At 52.0% G+C, this 19,748-nt stretch overlaps 1 protein-coding gene across 1 annotated transcript in view; it reads left to right on the top strand.

The window, feature by feature from the left end:
* JPH3 (junctophilin 3) overlaps window positions 1–19,748 on the top strand; it is a 57,128-nt gene that overhangs the window by 9,725 nt on the left and 27,655 nt on the right. The window contains exon 2 of the mRNA XM_061477330.1: window positions 6,132–6,909. Within this exon, the coding sequence (XP_061333314.1) occupies window positions 6,132–6,909 (778 nt within the window). The remainder of the gene's footprint in view (window positions 1–6,131; window positions 6,910–19,748) is intronic.

Here is a 19,748-nt window from a genome sequence, read left to right as displayed (position 1 = left end):
TCTTGGCTGTGCTTCAAGGATGGGACAGAGGCTAAAGAGGAACCTATCCTTTGAAGCTTGCTGCTCCCATGTCTATGGAAGCCTGCGTAGCTGTGCTTGTGTTGATGATTATTCTAGCTAGCCTTGAAGTACTTTACATTGAGCCATGACAGTGGGTTATTTGTAGGGTTTTTAACTTCGTGTTACTGATGGGTAAGGAACATTTTTCCAAGTGTTTTGTTTTTTCCCGAGGTCATATTGTGATAAAAGTATGCATGTGCCCACCGACCTCAAAATGCTTTACAGCATCCTAAGTAGCTGCTTGAATTTCTCCATGTGAGAAGCTGAAGTGGAGTGAAGCAGGGCAGGTCGCTGCAAATCTCCCTGTGTGCTTTAACCTGTGTGCTTGCCAAGGGCTTTTTCGAGGAGAGCATGGAACTGATTGTCTTGTTTTGGGAAGCGCCTGTGAGCAACCTTCAGTCCATAACACTCCTACTTAATGGTGTTCCTGGACTGGAGCCAGAGGGCTCAGAGGACTGCAAAATGCCAAATCCTCGGGTACTGGGAGAGGGAGGAAAGAAAATGTAGACATTCCACCCCCAAAATCCTGACTTCTGTTTCTGTACAGTGCCATGGTAAAGATGAACCAGGTTTATATCCAAGTGTGTGGTCGCACCCTGGGCCAAAGGAAGCTGTGTGCCCATCACCCTCAATTTTTATGTGCAAAAAGGTATGGATTAAAACGGCATCAGTGAAGTGATTCTTCTGGCCCAAGGCTTCAGCCTGGTGTGCTGTGTGGCAATGAGCTGGTTGCCTCTTCCCAGCCGCGGTCAAGACCTTGTCTGCAAGAGCAAGCAGCTCCCTTGCTTGAACAAGCACATGAGCCCCGCCACAGCAGCTGCATCCCAAAGAGATGAGCTGGAGCTGGACATCAGTCTTCTCCTTCCCTCTCCCCAGGAAAACCTCCAAATCCCTTTGGCAAAACCAAGGAAATGAATGGAAATCTGTTGTTCTTCCCAGTGTCTGTAATGCCTCAGATCCTCCCGGAGCACTTGCAGATTGGAGCTAATTAGTCTTCCCCATAGCCGGCTGAACTGATGGAGTGTGGCTGCATCATCCCGGTTTACAGCAGGGAACATGAGGCGCAGGGGTTGAACCCAGCCACCTTGCCACCAGCTTTGCACGATTCCCTGTTTCTCCAAGGGGCAACCAAGGCAAACTCCTATTTCAGGGATTTTGGCATTATGGGGACAACAGGAGCAGCCCTGCAGTGTCTCTGCTCTCTTCCCAGAATGAATCTTAGCCTCCTGAGCCAAATGCTGAGAAAGCACTGAGGAGCTGCAATGAATTAGATCACTTTTTGGTGCTTGTCATTTCTCCAAACGTATGATCTTCTGCTGGAGAATCAGGAATAATGCTTCAGAGGCCAGTGACTTCTCGCTTTCTGCTTTCAGCCTGCCTGGCTCCAGCAAAGGATGGGGCTCTGCATGGTCCTCTGGGGAACAGAAATTCCTGCAGGAGCTTAAAAAGCCATTTGGAAACATCCTAGCCTTGCTCCAAGGGGAGCAAGCCAAGAACCTCCAAAACTCAGGCTTAAGAACACAAGTGAAAATGGCCAACAACTTCATTGCCCATTCCCTTTTCCTCAGGTTCCTATCCCACCCCAACTTTCCCCATATTTCCTGCAAGCCCATTCCCTTTCTCACATTCCATCTGCTGTTTCCAAAAGGTGAATACTCTCAGTTACTTTCTTGTAGCCTCAGGTTATTCCCTCTCCTTATCTCTGTGTGGCTATATCCCCACCATTCTTGACATTACCTTTACCTTGACTACATCATGCTGGAGTGATTACACCAGGAATCAAGGATTCCTCCCTGTGAATCTATGGCAAGCAGGAACACAACCTGCTTATTCTCTGGGCTCTGATTTTGCTGCAAAATTCCCATTCCCAGGGCAGGATCAGGCCCTCTTTTCAGCAGGATCATGGTGGTGACTGAGATTTATTGGCTTGGCTCCCCAGTGCTGTCCTATACTCCACACTTCCACCTGGCCCTACCACTGGCTGTCTGTATGATGCTGCCCTGACCGCGTAACGGGTGCTGCATTTTCCCTGACACAATCACTCCATTGATCTCAAGCAATTAATGCTTTGTAAAGCATTTTGCAAATATTGATAGTACAGAAGGAGCTGTTGCATTGGTTGTGTTACCATAGGAAGTCACAAGTTACCTGCCTCAGGAGGGTGTTCTTTCCATGTCCAAGACATTCTTGGATGCTCTTTGTCCTTTTTGCTCGGTGTAAAAGAGCCACATTGAAGTGGGATGGATATCTGTGGCATCCTGGAGGCAGGAGTGACCTGCGTGGCTGGGGAGAAGTTGGTGCATTTTATTCCCCATAAATTATCCTCTATCACAGTGTCTTTGTCTCTTTTCCATAGGGCCCTGGCTTGGGCAATGCAATCAGCTTGTGGCCATGACTGCAGCAGTGTTGGCTTGCTTCCTGCTTCCCATCCCAATGTAGGCATGTTCCCATCTTGCACACAGTTGAAAGAGGGCATCTGCTTTTCTGCCCAGACCCTGGGAGGTACTCAGCTCTCATTCTTTGCACTGAAATCCTTGAGGACCTCAGTTCAGCACCTCAGCAGATCAACCTGGGGACCTTTCGCATCAGATGTGTTCATCCTGTTACACCCAACCCCATCCTATGGTCCCCACTGCACAGGCTTCCCATTGCCTGCTCCCTTTTCACCTCCTGAGCAATGAAATGGCTATAGCTGTTCCATCCTGGCATGTAAAGTGGAAAACCATAAACCCCTGTCTCCTCTGCAGGGAGAAAGAGTCTCCCAGCTCCTGGTGAGATTAAGCTTTGTGCATATATCTCCAAATGTTAGGGGGCAGAGGTTAAACTGAGCAGTGCAAGGGGAGGAGGTGGCAGCGCTTAGCAATGCAGATCACATGGCTCTGAGACCTTCCAGTATTCATGTCCAAATCCTGGGATATTTAGGGATCTGAAACGTTATGAAGTCAGATGAAGGAAGGAGTGCTGTTTGGGTGAGAAAGTATGGATGAAATCAGCTACCTGGAAGGAAGCTTTTTGATGTGCTGGTGGCTATGAAGGTGGCCAGATGTCTTGGTGGCCATTGGGACCCTCCTAGGCAATCCCCAGAGGTAATCCATGCTGCTGCCTCCATCAGGGAAGCAATGAGGAGGGCAATACCACCCACGAAAGCAGACTTGGGGTTTGGGTTTTGCTCTCTAATGGGTGTTGCTCCATGATGCCAGGAGGGGAGAAGCAGGATGGAGTGGATGGATGGGGTGGCTCCTCAAGCATCCTTTGCTTACTAAAATTGGCCTTACCAAAGAGATGCAGAGCATCTCCTGGCACCTGTGCAATTCTAGGAGCAGGTTTTAAGGCCATGCAAGGATGACAGCTTCCCGGGCACCTCTGCATTGCTGGAGATACACTGCAGCTGTAACCTGCTATGGCCAATTTGCTGCCTCTCTCCAGCTGAGATGCGCTGTCACGCTTGCTCCGACAGCGCTTTGTTCTGCTCTTTGCTGCTGCCTGTGGTTTTCAGCAAAGGGCTGTGTCTGCTTTGCGGCGCTTTGGTTTAATCCGGTGGGGTTTTCATCAGCTGTAGATTTGCTGGGGACAGGGAGGTCAAGGGACCATCGAAGGGAAAGGGAATCCAGGGCATAGGCAGGGCAGGCTCTGACAGATCCCTTGCAGGACCTTTCCTCCCTCTCTTCTTGCCCACAGGAGCATCTCTCCCTGAAACCCATTGAATCCATCTCTAAGGGAAACAGGAGACTGAGCATGGTGTGAGGGCATCACAACCATCTTTTGGGCTGCCTTTGCAGGGGTGCTCAGAGCACTGGGGGAAATGTCTCTCACCCATCTGCTGCCCATTGCTCCCCAGATGCTCTGGGAAGGAGCCAGAATGGGGAGTGACACAGTGCCAGGTCTGCAGGGGATGGATGGATGGAGAGCTCGATGGTCTCTCCCCTGCCACAGAGACCATTCCAGGGTGCCACTGGGCACGGGGAGAGCCGTGGGGGCACAACATCGGTCATTGCATGTTCTTGGGGACCCCAAAGTGGACTGCAGCAGGGCGAGCAAGGCTCACTGCTCAAACCCAACCATAGGACATGTCTGATGTCTCCTCTGAGCTGTTTGCCAGCTGTGTTGTCCCCCATCCTTCTCCCTGCCGGAGCTGCCACCACCTCCTCACCCTGCCCTGCCAGTGCTTTCCATAATCCTGGTGCTCTGCCTCCCTCCCTGGTTCTAATCCTATAAACCCTCAGTAAATCCTGCCCACCTGGCCCTGCTTCTCCAAGGAAGTCTCTTCCTCAGCTTGGGTCTGGCATTGTTTTGGGTTGCACAAGGCTGTCACCCAGACAACAGAGCAACTCAGGAGCATTGCTTGCATTGGGGCAATGGGAAGGATGCCTGAGCTCCAGGGGATCCGTGCAAATGTGCCTGGGAGCTGGTTCCACTTTCTGTGCTCAGGGTGAGCCACTCCAGCCTGTATCCATCTCCAGAGCCAATACTGAGCCCCAGGGTCTGGGCAATAGAAACCCTAAGGGAGCCCTGGAGGTGGGATCAGGAGGAGGAGGAATGAAGAGGAGCAAAAGGATGCGTAGCTGTAGGGTTGGGATCACTCCTTGTAGTGGGAAAGGGGTTCATCTGGGTTGAGGGTGAGCATGGGCAGCACGGCCTGTTTTAATCATTCTTTCTGCTGGGCTGTTGGGAAATGTTGAGAAGGAAACCCTGCAGCAAAGTGGCTGGATCTTAAGGAACAATATTTTTGCAGCCAAAAGAGTGGTCTGAGGTGGAACCAACGGGTTGCTCATGTCTGATTGCTTACCCTGATTGCTAAGGACAAAGAGCATCTTGTGCGGAGAGGGGACGGAAAGCCTTTATCAGTCTGAGCTGGTGATAGTCATTGGGTTGGTTTCATCTGGGCTGTTTTGGTTGGATTCACAAAGGATTCACTCCATCAGCTCATGTATTTTTAGATTCCCCTGGTGTGCGGGAGCAGGGCTGGCACGAAGGGATGCTGTGAGGTGCTGCCTGTGCCTGTCCCAGCATTACCAGCCGGGACTGGGAATCAGGAGGGCAGCCAAGGGCTAGGACTAGCCACAGCATCCCAGCAGCACCAATGCCAGGTGAGGAGCTGTCCCCGGGCTTATCCATCTGCAAGGGCTTAGGTGGGCAGTGAATCATAGGATCACAGACTGATTTGGGTTGGAAAGGACCTTAAGATCATCCAGTTCCAACGCTGCTGCTGTGGGCAGGGACACCTCCCAGCACTGTGTCTTAAGCTAGTCCAGAACAGATTAAGCCATCCTAAGAATAAAAACAAGCCACACGGTTCAACCAGGTGGGATGGAATGTGAAAGTGTGCCAGTCACTGAGCTCCAGGAGGGGAAGGGATTATAAGCCCCAAGGAAGATTGCCACCGGGCACTTCAGTGTATGGGGCAGGCATTACACTCTGGTTGTGCTTCCTTGGGCCGGGTGGGTTTCTTGTGCCTCCATTCACAGTGTTGTAGTGAGGTCTCGTGCGTGTTTCAACCCATTACTGACCAGTTAAGCAACTCCAGTTAAGTGCCCACACAAATGCAGGAGTTCAAACAGGGGCACATTTCCAAAGAGAATAACCAAATGGATCTCTCCCCACGAGGCCTTTACTTCTATAGAGCAGCTCCCTTCTGCTACATGCCAGATGAAAGGTGCTACGTATGTAAGTAAATGCGTTGTAATGCACCATCCGCTTTGAACACTGCCGGCAGCATTGACAGGGATTGAGTCTGCTTCCGGATAACGATTCCCTTACCCCAACTCCCCACTCTCTTCCCTTTCAAATTAGGGTCAGTTCCTCGAAGCATCGCTCCCTGCTTGGTGATGCCTTGGCTGGTTTCTAATATTTCCATGCTGCATCTGGAGTGCAAGCCTGCAATCCAACCAAGATCTTATTTTTCCCTCCCACAATATGACATTGCAGTCCTTGTCACGGAGATGGGACTGGGATCCAGAGCTGCTCTTTGCTGCTCCCACTAACCAAGGGCTTGTAGAACAGTTTGATGCCATTAGCGCTCCACAGGATGCCATGCCATGAAGCCTCTGTTTGCTTTTGTCTCCTCTTCCTAGGGACATACCAGGGCCAGTGGGTCGGAGGGATGCGCCAGGGTTACGGCGTCCGGCAGAGCGTTCCCTACGGCATGGCTGCGGTTATCAGGTCACCCCTGAGGACGTCCATCAACTCCCTGCGCAGCGAGCACACCAACGGCACGGCGCTGCACCCCGACTCCTCGCCGGCGGTGGCCGGCAGCCCTGCCGTCTCCCGGGGTGGCTTCGTCCTCATGGCCCACAGCGATGCCGAGATCCTCAAGAGCAAGAAGAAGGGCATCTTCCGGCGGTCGCTGCTGAGCGGGCTCAAGCTCCGTAAGTCCGAGTCCAAGAGCTCCTTGGCCAGCCAGCGAAGCAAGCAGAGCTCTTTCCGGAGCGAAGCCGGGATGAGCACGGTGAGCTCCACCGCCAGCGACATCAACTCCACCATCAGCCTGGGTGAGGGCGAAGCCGAGCTCTCCGTCATCGAAGACGACATCGACGCCACCACCACCGAGATCTACGTGGGCGAGTGGAAGAACGACAAGCGGTCAGGCTTCGGGGTGAGCCAGCGCTCGGATGGGCTGAAGTACGAGGGAGAATGGGCCAACAACAAGCGCCATGGCTACGGCTGCATGACCTTCCCTGACGGCACCAAGGAGGAGGGCAAGTACAAGCAGAACATCCTGGTCAGCGGCAAGAGGAAGAACCTCATCCCGCTGCGGGCCAGCAAGATCCGTGAGAAGGTGGATCGGGCCGTGGAGGCTGCTGAGCGGGCAGCCACCATTGCCAAGCAGAAAGCGGAGATTGCAGCATCCAGGTAAGGTGTTCCCCTTCCCAGTGTGGTGTCTGAGCAAGGGTCAAGCCCCAGTGGCTGCGGTTTGATGGGAGAAGTGGGAATAGACTTTTTGCAGTCGTAGGCTCCTGGTGGGATGTTTTAGGGAGGCTGGTGGAGGCAGGCAAGGGTTGCAGTGCTGGCTGGACCACAAAGCGGGAGCGTTCAGCATCCTGGAAAGGCATGCTTCTGAATTGGTCCAGGTGTCATGGGTGGTGTTCGAACTGAGGTGGATACAAGCTGATTTGTCCTTCTGCTAATTCCAAGTGGGATGTGGATGCAGAGTGTTTGCAACCCAGCCAGCAAGACCGTGCAAGGTCACTCAGAATGATGCAGCCTGTGCAAGGGGTGATTGTGCCATGCACTTGTGGCTGACAATGTGGGTCTCACATGCTGATGACTGTCACTTAGGAGCTGCTGGGTTATTTACCCCATTTCTCCCTAGCCTCTTTAGTAAGCAGGATGATACCCTTAGCAGAATTGCTCCTGAGATGTCATTTGCCCATATCCTCTGTCTGACTTATAGCCAGGAGGAGCCATCCCAAGGCTGGCCTGCACTGGGATGATTCCTAGCTATTTCCGTTCCCAAAAGAGGTTTTGAGTGGAAAAGCAGTCAAATCACTGGCTGCAGCTGATGCCTGTGGAGGGTTTGCCCTGCCTGACACTCTGCTAGGAAGAAGAAGCTCTGGGTACCCAAATAATCCCTACTGGCCGCAAGAAGCCCCTTACTCCCTGGGCTGGCTGTAGCCATCATGGAACTGCTCAGTGATTCAGGGCAAGGACCTTATGTATCTGAAAGAAGGGGGGAGCAGGGGGATAGAAGTAATGTCTGATTTAGCTTGAAATAGGGTCCAACTTCCAGCTCAAAGCAGGGACAACTCAAGCACCTTCTAGCTGGCACCTGGCTCTTCATGACTTACAGTGAGCTCCTAACAAGAGGTGAGCTGAGAAAAGTCTCCTCTGTCAAAGTCAGGGCTCCTTGGGGATGGTTTATTAGAGCATGGTCGTTCCTTTCTGTTTTATGAGCAAATGCTACATATAGCAGCCAGGCTGGGGAAAACGGGCTGGGGTTCAGGGAAAAACCTCTTCAGTCTCCTGTGCTGGATTAGCTGTTGGGTCTGAATCATTTGTATGCAGAGTCACACTTGGAATCTTTATCAGCACTTCTACCGATGACTTATCTGCAATATAAATTAGACTCCCAGGCCTGCTTTGGGAGCGTATTTGGGCTTGATGATGTTTTTGAGCTGATGGTGTACGAAACTGTTGTCAAAGCTGTGGAAAAGGAAAGAAATCCCACTGGATTGCCAGGTAGGAAACAGACTGCAGAGCAGCGGAAAGCCCAGATCTTTCCCTGTCATCTGGGGATGTGAATGCCTCAGTACAAAGGCATTCCTGCAGTCCTGGAAGCCTGGAGCTCTAGTCTGCTGTGGGATGCCAGGTCTAAGAACCCAAGCATCCTCTGTCCCTAGGTGCTAATGGTCCTGGAAAGCCACGACAGTGGGAGTTGGCAGAGGTATGACCGCTCCCCATGTTGGAAATGGTTAATGAGCTCTGGGCATATGATATTCTACCTTCTAATTATGAGACAGAATGGAAAACATCAAATCAGATAGGGATGCAGAGCACAAGTACCTTCCTCCCCTGCACCAGCTGGGATAAGATGGTCCTGAGCTCTGCTGGACAGCAGCAGCAGTGCTGGGAGGGAGGATGCATCCTGTAATCACACGTGTGCATGGAGGAGGAGGAAAACCTGTGGGATTTGGTGGGGTCACAGAGGACCCCTTCAGTCATCAGTGAAGATGCAAAGAAATAAATGAATGGGAGCGCACTGCTTTGACGATACTGCCAGAGACTAACCTGGTCCCACCAGCAACCCGACATCTCCACCCTGCAGCCCAGCTCCCTCCACTGTTTGGTCTTAACTAGTTGTCCTTTACTAGACACACATGGAAGAAAGCAAGCTCTGGGAACCCAGGGCTTGGTTCTTTTTATGGCACAGCCATCGCCTCCGGTGCATGAAGGCTGCTGGTGTGTTGAAAAGCCCTTTATTGATCTCCTGCACAGACAGACTCCAATGTGACGTGCACTGTGCATTAGTGCTGGGTTACCAATCATGGATGACAGCCGTCCGGGGAACTTTGGCTGCTGTGTTTTATGGTGGGGCCCCAAATCCTATCAACAGAGAGCCAAATCATCCCAATACAACCCAGGCAGGACTGAAGGATTTAGGCTTTGCTGGAGACACAGGGCATGCGGGATTAGGTGGGTGAACAGGCTTAGCCCCAAGGTGTTAGGTAGTGTCTCAGGTGTGCAATTTGACTATGTGCAGGAGAGGCCCAAGCACCTCAACGTGCCAGTCCAAAACCTATCATCCTTCAGCTCAAGCTCTTCCCTTTTGTGAAGGCTTTTGCAGTTCTCAGCGTGCAGAGCCACAAGAGAGCAAGCTTTTACAAACCTAGAACCAGCTAGAAAGGCTTCCATATCATCAGTCCGGTTAACTTTAAAGCTTCTAAATGGATAAACACTCCCCTGCAGTGCCCACACCAAGCTGCATCGTCCAAATGGAAAGAAATGCACAACTTAGGCAGTGGGTGAATCGGTGGAGGAGTCCTGATGCTTGGTTTGGTGGTTTGGTGGCTTAGAGGTACCATATTCCTTGCCTCACACCAGCATGAGCTCTGGCTTACCAACACCTGGGGGTTTCATAACAGCACTGGTGTGTGGCTGTGTATGTATGTGCTTGCATGTGTGTGTGTTCTTTTCTGTCTAATAATAAGGCTGAGTTCACTGTGCAGCCTTTCCCCTGGTGGGGGAAAATATGTGCCCACCCACATATTTCATTAAATTTGTAAGATTTCAGTATTTTTGAAAACTCTGCTGCTCTGTCAGATTTGGTTGGAATTGGCCAACACGTTCAAAAGTTATTAGTGTGGGAGTGATGGCATATAGATATATAAACAGCACAATCACATAAGTAAGCCCCATTTCCTGAGGAAAGTAGGCTAAAAACACAGTGTACTGGAGAAGTCTCCAGTACACTATGGAAAGTAAATTGGATTCTTAAAGGTGTTTTAGTCTGAACACTGTACAATGTGACGCAGGAAAATAAGCTCATTTAGGGAATAGTTTTTAGGTTCAGTAGATGATCCTTCTAAATTTTCTTTGATGCAGTTGAAATTAAAGAACACTTTCTTTCCTCTTTTATGTCTAATTTGCTGTGAAGTAATTCATATAAAGTCAATGGCCGAGAAGGGCTGTGAATCACGTCTGAAAAACTACCATTGAGATCAACTCTGGGTTTTCCAAGAGAGCCAAGGGGGAAGACCCTTATAAGCCTGTCTAAAATGAGGGTTCAAAGTGTCCTTTTTGTGCTGTGGAGTGCTTAATTCCCTCTCATATCAGCCAGGAGCCATCACTCTTTCTCCTGCTACCCTGGAAGGATGAAGGATGCACTGGAGATGCTGGCTCTCATCTCCTTAGTGCTAACATTAATACCTAAGGCAAGTTGTCCATAGGCACTCGTATGTCATGGTCAACTAAAATGTAATATCCGGGCAAGAGTGGTGGGCCAGAAAGACCATCTCCACCCCTTGGCTTTCAGCACGGCCACCAGCCATGCTGATGCTGATAGATGCATGTGGAGCACAGTGAGACCTCAGGACTGACTCCAGCCCTCAGCAGCAGATGATGATAGTTTCAATGCAAAGCAGACAGGCTTTAATTCTCTCCAGGTTTTCCTTCTGCTACCATAGTTCAAGGTTTTGTAATTCGTGGCTGCACTACGTAGGAGAGGTAGTGCCATCACCGGAGCTAGGGTTGTGAGTCCCAAACATGGGTGGCATTTAGCAAGCACTTAGCACAAGCTTCCTGGGGCCCTGTTGTTCAGCATCTTAAATAACAGCACCCCAGAGCAGCCAATGACCTAGCACCCCAGAGGGGGTGCTGCTTTCAGGTTAGTCCTAAGTAACACACTTCCAGGCGTAATTATAGCTGAGCCATTCACCAATGATGAGAAAATATAATTAAGCTCAATAGTCTCAGGAGGAGTCGGGCTACAGATTAGTGCAGTGTCATTCAACTTCAGAAAGGGAAACTGGAGGAAAAAAGGAAAAGGCAGTGAATAAAGACAAACTGGCAGTGAGGGCAGGTAAAGGAAGGTGTTTGGACTCAGCACGGGTGCTCCTTCAGGATGCTGCAGTGATGATGCATCCATTTGTGTTTGAAATATGATGGGGAGCAGGGAGGCAAGAAAAGCCCCCAAGAGCTGAACAGCAAAGTGTGTAAGGTTGTCTGAGCCAAACAGTTATTTTCTGCAGAAAAATGAAAAAGCAGCCCAGGCAAAACCCACAGAAAAGAATAGATTCTGCAGTTCTGATCCCAAACATTTTAAGTTGCGGTAATGTCACTACTGGCAGTACACCGAGCCATGATAATGCTGCTTAATGCTCTCTCAGGCCTGTGCCTGCAGCTTTGCAATTGTACTTAGCTGCATTTGATTTAAGGTTTCTGCTGGCTTTTCTCATGCCTGGGGGAGGTGGCTGCAGGGCTCCCACATTAGTATCGCCCTAATCCCTGCCTCGTGCTGCCAGCAGGGCTTGTGCTGCGGATGGAGGCGGAAAGGAGGAGGAGGGATGGGGGTTAAGGGGAACAATGTGGCCCCAAAGGGTTTTGTGTGCCAGGATGGCAGGGAAGAGATGGCAGTGGACTGAAGCCAAAGTGGGTCACAGCGGAACTGCCTGTGGGGATGGGGCTGAGTGAATGATTTAGGGGTAAGACCACGTGTGTCAGGGCCCCCCCACTGCCTCATCCAGCCCTTCTTTGTGCACCTCCGGAGCCAGTTCCTCTACTTATGTTCCCTTGGAGAAGTGCTGCCCCTCTTCAGGAGTCATTAGTTGGGGACCAGTGGGGTCACTGATGGCATCACCTGGTACCTGCTGGGTGTCAGGCAGGGAGAGCTTGAACCCTCCATCCTTTCCCAATCTCTGCATCCTTTCCTTGCAATGGGACAGGGAGGGGAGCACAGATGGGATGGGCAGAGGTGACTCAAGGGCTGAGGTTAGCTGGGGCAGGAGGTAATTCTCTCTATGGCAGCATTGTCTTTTTCCTTTGTTCCCTCTCTCCCCAAAACCATCCCCTGTGCCATGCAGACAGGAGGAAAGCGCAGGGCGGGCAGCCTCCAACAGGCTTTACCACTGACACAGAGCTGAGCTGCAGCACAGCACACTGGCTTTCTTTCCCTCTGCCACCTCCCTATCTTCCTCCTGTGCCTGTGCACAAGCTCCCGTGTGTGACAGGGCTCAGGCAATACTGTGGCAGCAGAGATTAGGATCAGCTGTTATTCCTCCCATCCCAGTGCCACTATCAGCTGGGATGACACAGTCACATCTGACTCATTGCGAGCACCTTCAGTTCAGGACACTTGAGGATGGCATCCCGGAGCATCGCATCCTTATCCATGACTGGCTCTTGCGGGACATGCTGTCTGCACCGTGACTGTTTAAGTCCTCTTGCAATGCCAGTGTAATAACTTCCTGCTCAGACAGGATTTACAGCATTAAGCTTTTTTGTGGCCACGTCAAAAGTCAGAACTAGGTGGCACACTCATGCAAGGCCAGCCCTGCGTGTCCCCAACTGCCACCCGCTGCCTGCGTTGCGATGCAGGGCTGCAGGGACACATCCGTGCATGGATATAAACAGGCTGGAAAATGAAGTGCCTTTCATAGGAATGATGCTTTACAGAATAATCCAACTGGAAAAACCACAGCAGGGTCTTTTTTAGCTTCTAAGAGAGCAGCTTAGCATGGTTTCGCTAGCCCTTCTTCTTTCTTCGCTCTCCCATCCCTCGACCATGACTCCCAACTTGGCAGCTCCCACTGCCTTCCCTCTCTGCTGAGCCAAATATGACCTAAACCACCCTGGCTCCATGACCCAGGTGTGTGACTTGCATTCATATCATTATTTCCAACATTGCTAGGTCCTGATGGAATAACATGGGCAGGGCAGAGATTCACAGCCTGTTGGATTCGCCGTGGTCCCAGATGGATCTACTCCCTGTGCTCATAGGTGAAGACCTCCAAAATCCACACAGTCTTGGCAGACGCAGCTTGTGTTGGAGCAGGACCACAGCAAAGTGCAACTGGAGGGGGATGGTTTTGCCATAGAATGAAGTAGGAGAAGAGTCTTGGGATGTGGGAGGAAGCGGCAGTGGCAAAGCCGGGATAGGAGAGCTGTGCTGGTGCTGGAGCATGGTCGCTTTGTCAGTGGGACCAGATGGAAACAGGCAGGGATGGCACCGTCCAGCAGCGCAGGAGGAAGGACAGGAGAGTGATTCACTCCTGGCAGGCACCACCTCCATGGGAAGGGGCTGCCCTGGAGACATGGGCAGGAGGTGAGGGGCTGCATGGGGGCCAAAGTGGAGGCTGCCTCCTCCTCCTCCTCCTCTTCCTCCTCTCCGGCATCACACAGCAGTCCATCACAGCCCAGATCATCTGCTTGGTTTCTGATCCAAGCCTTTTACCAGCTTAGCACATGGGCTGAGTGGCCGGCACTGCTGTCCTGCTGCAGAATCAGCCCTTCTCAGGAGGTGGTGCAGGATGATTTCAGCCCCCTGAGCAGTGTTAGATCCCATCACTAACACCACAACCTCCTGCCCACCCTGACTGCCTGCGCAGCACCGGGAAGAGGGAATGAGCTGAAGAAGAGGATGGTGAAGCCTTTTCTTCACACTGACGCCTGCTTTTGGGTGAAGCAGCTCTTCATGAGATGGGGGGGAAGGAAAAGCAACAATCCCCTGATTTTCCTTTCTGCTGCCTTTCCTATTCAATGAGCAGAAGCTGCAGTGTTGCTTTTCTCAGCGATCTTCGGGAGGGAAGGGAGAGATCCTCCCACAGCCTGCGCAGCTGCCTGGCTCGCAGCCCCATCGCTCTCCTCCATCCTCATCCTCACCCTCTGCAGGGTGCAAGGAGACTGGTAGGGGTACACCCAAACCTGGCAGGCCCGAGGACTGCATGCAGAGGATGATGAACTGTAGCATCCCACCGTGTCCCACCACCCTAAACCCCCTGGCTGCGTCGGTGGGAGCTGCTGTGCCGTGCCCTGCCTGCTCCCTTGCTGCACCCCAGTAATGCTGCACCTCAAAGCTTTGATAGCAGAGGATTGCTGAGGGGAAGGTTTGGGGTCCCTGCCTGTGTCTGTGCTGCCTTCCCATCTCCTAAAGGAGGCCTGAGTGCTTTCCCCTCTCTGAGATCTCCCTTTTTGGGTTTCCTGGCATGCGTTCCTGCTGGCTGCGCTGCTCCCACTGGTCCATCCTCCTGCTTCATTGCAGCAACAGCCCCAACAGCCCCATGCTCCTGTCCCTCCACCAAAGCCCCTTCTGGAGAGAGGCAAAAGCAATATCAGGAGCACAACTGAGACGAAAATGCAGAATGGAGCAAAAATACTGAGTGTTTTCCTGGGTAATGTTCATTAGCACCGCTTCCTGCTGCAGACAGACTGGGATGCTGGGGGGGAACACCAACACTACCGTGGTGGGGATGTCCCCTGGTGCTCTTCAGTTTGAAAAGCCTCAAGCAATGAGGTTTCTGTTGCCTCCTCCATGCAGGACAAATAACAAGCTGTCCTAGCTTCCTAATCCAGGAAATTAAAGGATTTGACCATAGACCCTGCTAAGCAAATTTCCCCCTGAAAATCCTAGGGGGATTTAACCCATGGATCTGACTGATTATCCCTTTAATACCGTGACTAAGGAAGTTCCCAATTCTTCAGGGTGCCAAGCACCCCAAAAACCCACAACAGCAATGTAGCCATGTCTGGTGCTCAGCACACCATCCGGCAAGACCTTCTATTCAGTCTTAGCCCACCTCTACTACTCTTTTGAATGGTGGGCTGGCAGCAGCCCTTTCCTGCCTGCTTGGTGCAACCATGGCCCAAATGCACCCCACCCCATCCCTGTCTGTCACCCTCCAGGCACATGGCATGTCATTTGAGGACTGTTGTTCTCCTGGTTCAGCCTCAGGAGCAGCTCACATGGGAGATGGGCTGGGTGCCCCCCAATGGTAGATGGGTAGACTCCTTACAAGCAGCACCAGCTCCTGTTCATGGACCTTCATGGCAGAAGGGAGAAATGCATTTTAGCTTTGCTAAACTCATTCTGCTCAATTAAAGCATGTCTAGTATCCATCCCCAAAGCAAAACCTGCTGGGTCAGTGAACCCAAGCAAGGCTGGATCAGTGGATACCCTGCCATGAAGCATCCTTGTAAGCCTCAATGGCTCGGTGATGCCACCATGAACCCTGAGCAGCAGTTCCTTGGGGTTGGGCTGCCTTATGGAGGAGAAACAGGTTTGTGGGCTCAAAGCTGGACACCACTGTCACTAGAGCTGTCCCACAGCCACCCCACTGTCAGGCAGCACAGCCTGTCCCCATCCAACACAGCAAGATCCCTTGGGAATGTCAAACAGCCATGGCGGGTGACAGCTCTTCCCACCCCTGTGGTCCTGGGAATAAACTCTCCAGAAAAGCAGTGGCAGAGACAAGAGCCAGGGATGAGGCACTTTTGCAAGGGGAGAGGTAAGGGGCCGAACTGGCACAGGGGCTGGTCAGCAAACCTGAGTCGGATAAATGGCCTCCCTGGGGAACCAGGCTGCAGCCTTCTCTCCGTTATGTGGATGTCTCTCTCTGTCTGCTCTGTCTCTCATCACCATAGCACGGAAGTGAAGCATAAATAATTAAAAGCCCAGATTCTCTCCTGGCAGAGCCAGGCTCCGGGTCCCTTCCCCTGTTGTGCTGCTGGCTGCTTAAGTGGGATGGACCTGCAAACCCAGCGCTGCCTGCTTGCCTCAGGGCACATCAGCGTTTGGAGACCAGCAAGTGCACCCACTGCCCCAGCAGGTCTCCAGCAGCAGCATCCCATCCAGGGGACCCTACAGGGTGCTTGGGGTACGCTGGGATGAGCAGCAGCCATAGGTGAGGATCAGACTGGGTGCAGGGAGTGGGGCTGAGCAGGCAAACCGTGCTGCAGACCCAGCAGCTCATGCATGGTCTCCCGTCTTGAGGAGTGGATTATTTGGGGGTGCTGGCTGGCTTTTAGGCTCCTGGTGCTCAAAACCCCTCAGGTGACAGGGAGCAAAAGCCCATGCAGGCAGCAGGGATGAGGGATGAGGAAAGAGGTTCCTTTGGGTGGGTTCTGAAGTTTGAGGCAGGCAGGAGCTGCTCGTTGCTGTGGCAACAGGATGATATATATTTCTTTCCCCCTCCACATCCATCAGGGCTGTGGCCAGCTCACACTGCAGACGGGTCTGCCCACCTCTGTCTGGCTGCCCAGGGCACCACCAGCCCTTCTCCTTCCTGTCTGCATCCACTGGGTGCAGAGGACCGGGTGATGTGCACCAGAGGACCACGTCAGCCCCAGGCAGCGCTCAACACAACAATAAATATCACCAAACACTCTTGTCCCTTCCATCCTTCCCCATGGGGACCAGAGCTATAGAGAATGGTGACAGCAGCCTGGCACAGAACGTCTTTCTGCAGCATTTTAGCATTTCATGTTGCTTTTATTAGGGCTGATTTGGTGGGTACTGTTAGCAGCTGAGATTGCTGTGTAGGTCTACATCCAACCCAACTCTGCTCAGCTGGCTGCACCAAGGGGTGGTGGTACCACGGGTTTGGGGCACAGCTAAGCAGGGTCCTTGTACCCACTCAGCATCTTCCAGGATGGTGTTAAGCAATGGGGTTAAAGGAGTGCTGTCTGCCACATGCTTTCTGTAAGGAGCATTTTTGCTCTGGCTCGACATTTTCTCATCATTCCTGAGGGATCTTGGTGGGTAGCTGGATGCCATAGCCTTGGATGGAGTTGATGCAGCTGTGTCCAGCACACGGCTGTCTCCAACCAGCTACTTTGGTGGCCAGTTGCACCTTACAGCAGAGGAGAGCATTCCCGTTATCACTGGGTCCATCGTGGTGAGATTGACTGTGGCAAGAGGTGCACAAAGTGATGCCCATCACCAGCATCTCACTCAGGCAGGGAATCAGCCTCATCCTGGGTGTCTGGAGCAAGACATGGATGTATTTGGTTTCCAAACATCTCTTGGGGCCCTAGAGGTTGGTTTTCCGTCCCTCAGAGGAGCAGACCATTTTAACACATCCCTTAGACTGCTGTCACATCACCCCACAGGGCTGGAGGCAGCAAGGTCCCAGACGGCAAGGCTAGAGGCCAACCACCTCTCCTCTGACAGCTTGGAGAGCATCCATCAGTGCTCCTGAGGCCATTTCAGCTCCACGTCTTTGCCTGAGTCCAGGCTGTGCTGGAACTACAATACCAAGTTCAGTTAAACGAGTTTGTCATTGGGTCTGGATGTGGGTTGGGTTTTCGCAGTTTGGTCCCAACTGGGGTGGGTTTTTCTGTTGGGTGCTGGCTGTTTAAAACAGTGACTGGCCAGGATATACCATGGATCATCCCTCTCCATCAGCCCATCACCAGGGGAAAGGAGGACAATGAGCTCAATGTTACTCTGCCTCTTTCAGGCCTTTGTGGCTCCAGCAGCAGAAAAAACGTTGCCTGGAAAGTTCTTTTGCCAAATGTCTGTTTTGCTTGAGGTGACCAAAACTTGGAAACTTCCAGGGTGTTTCAGCCAAAACCCGAACAGGGCGAAGGGTCAGGAAGGGAGAAAAAGACTTTTCCTTGCGGTTCTGTTGTGTTTTGCTTTAGAATTTGTTTTTACTCCTTCTTTCTTAGGCATCAAAATGAAACTGAAATTAAATTGATGTGTTTTGCTTGCCTGCCATTGCCTGCCTCATCTGAAGTTTTTCATCTGAACTCCCAAATTCTCTTATTCTGAGCACTTTTCCTTTGGCTGTAGGGAATAGGCCCCAGTAATTCCCAAACAGCCAGGCAATGCCGATGGCTCTTCAAAGGGATGTGGGGGGTTCCCAGAGGGCAGACCAGAGGCTTCCTTTGCTCCCTTTGCCCATGACCTGGCTGAGTTTCTCCGTGCTTCATTTTGCCCCTTTGGCACTGAGGTTCCCACCCCAATCTTTATCCTGTGTGTGGCATCAGCCAAGCAAGGAAGTCAGTGTGAAAAACAAGGAGGAATGGGCTGGTTTGGGGACCCTTCTAGTGATGGAGGCTAAGATTGGGATGCTGATGGTCCACCAAATCCTCCACCTTTTAACCTGCAGCCTGGGGAGGGTCATGGCAGGAGGAGGTACCCAGTGTCCACACCGAGCCAGGCTTTTCCTAACTTCCTTCACCCATCCCACAAAGGATGCTCCAGGTTTGTGGCTGGACTGGGGATGTTCATGTCCCGATTGCGTCTATACCCTCCTCTCCTCGATAAATCCAAGGGGATGGGCAATGTTAACCAAACCAACAATCCAGACCCACCACCATCAAGCTTCCCACCAAACCCCTGGTGTTTCCCCAACCTAACAAGCTGGGATGGGCTCACAAGGGTTTTGGCAGTACCACCTTTGGAGCCAGCCTTGCCCGGAGACAGGGTGATGCAACCAGAATGCAGGATCCAGCCTGAAGTCATTACAGTCAGCAGCATGTGCAGCCAAACTCAGTGCTACACATGTCCAAGCAGGCTGAGTTATGGCTGCTTGGGGAGCTCTAACTTGGTCTGTTGTGCATCTAAAAACCTCCACCCGAATGCAGCATTGATGTAGGGCTTTTCTGCTGCTCTGTGTTTGCACTGAATACAGAGGGTACAGATCTGCAGTGTGAGGATGATGCAGCCCTGCCCGGGTTCCTCAGAGATTTTGTGCCTCCGCTTGTGTTTTCTTGGGCTTTTTCTCCTTTCCTTTTTTTTCCTTTTCCAAGGGTTGTCAGTGGTTCCTTCCAACCTGTTTTGCCTCCTGCCTGGAAGTGGCAGGCTCGTTTGTAATGCGCTATTTTTTGCACAGGGTTAGAGGAGCCTTTGTGGCGTGGTTGTGCCTTTGGGATGTGTGCGGGGAGGGCTGTCTGCTGGCACTCTGCAAGAGCAGGAGATGAAAGGAGGGACGTTAACATTTCACATTCCCTTTATGTGCATTTTCCGTTGTGTACATAGCAGTTATCCAGTGAAATCGTGGAAACCTGCCCCAACCAAAACACGACAGTGGGAGAGCAGGCAGCATCCCCCCTGCTCTTTCCTTTCCCTTCCTTGAAGCTAGCTCTTCCCAAACCCTGCTCTGAGCAGGTTCCTGCAGGTTTTTCATCACCACCCATCACTTTCCAGAAGACAGCAATGCTCCTGATTTATAAGAAAAGCATGAACTCCATCCATGGAGCTGGAGCTCGCTTTTGATGCCTCTGAGTCTGACTTGGGAGAGGGGACTGTGTCCCAGGAGCAGCTTCCTGCCCCATTGCTGCCCATCACTGCCATGTTTGAGTCACCAAAGTGCCTGGTCCTAAGTGAGGCCAAACCCATCTCCTTTGGTCGGTCAGGCTGGGACAGTGGCATCAAAGCTGTCCTTTTCCACAGCAAAGCCCATCTCCCACATGATGGTCTGTGCTAGCAGGCACTGAAGCAGCAGGGTGGGCAGCTACTGCCTGGCCACACCGCTCACCTGCATCCTCCCTAGCTCCATTACAAGTGACAGATGGCAGGAGATGAGACTCCCTCTCCAGATGTTGATTTTCTTGCGAGCTGCAAATAACATCTCAGAGCAGCTTGCGCATTGTCTCCGGTGTGAAAGACCCATCAGCTTTGCCCTTGCTGGCGGGCAAAGAATTAAAGGGAAGGAAACCCAGCAGGAGGGAAATGTATGGGTCTGCCTGGCTCTGCTTATTCTGTGCATCCTGTGGCCAGAGAGAGATGCTGGCAGCATCCTGAAACAGTGGCA

Source organism: Pezoporus flaviventris, unplaced genomic scaffold (assembly GCF_033815535.1).
Source record: "Pezoporus flaviventris isolate CSIRO_AGI_PZ_B2104156 unplaced genomic scaffold, CSIRO_AGI_Pfla_v1 ptg000105l, whole genome shotgun sequence".
NCBI classification, from domain to species: domain Eukaryota; kingdom Metazoa; phylum Chordata; class Aves; order Psittaciformes; family Psittacidae; genus Pezoporus; species Pezoporus flaviventris.
The sequence above is the reverse complement of the archived record's forward strand: the minus strand, read 5'-3'. Positions and strand labels throughout refer to the sequence as shown.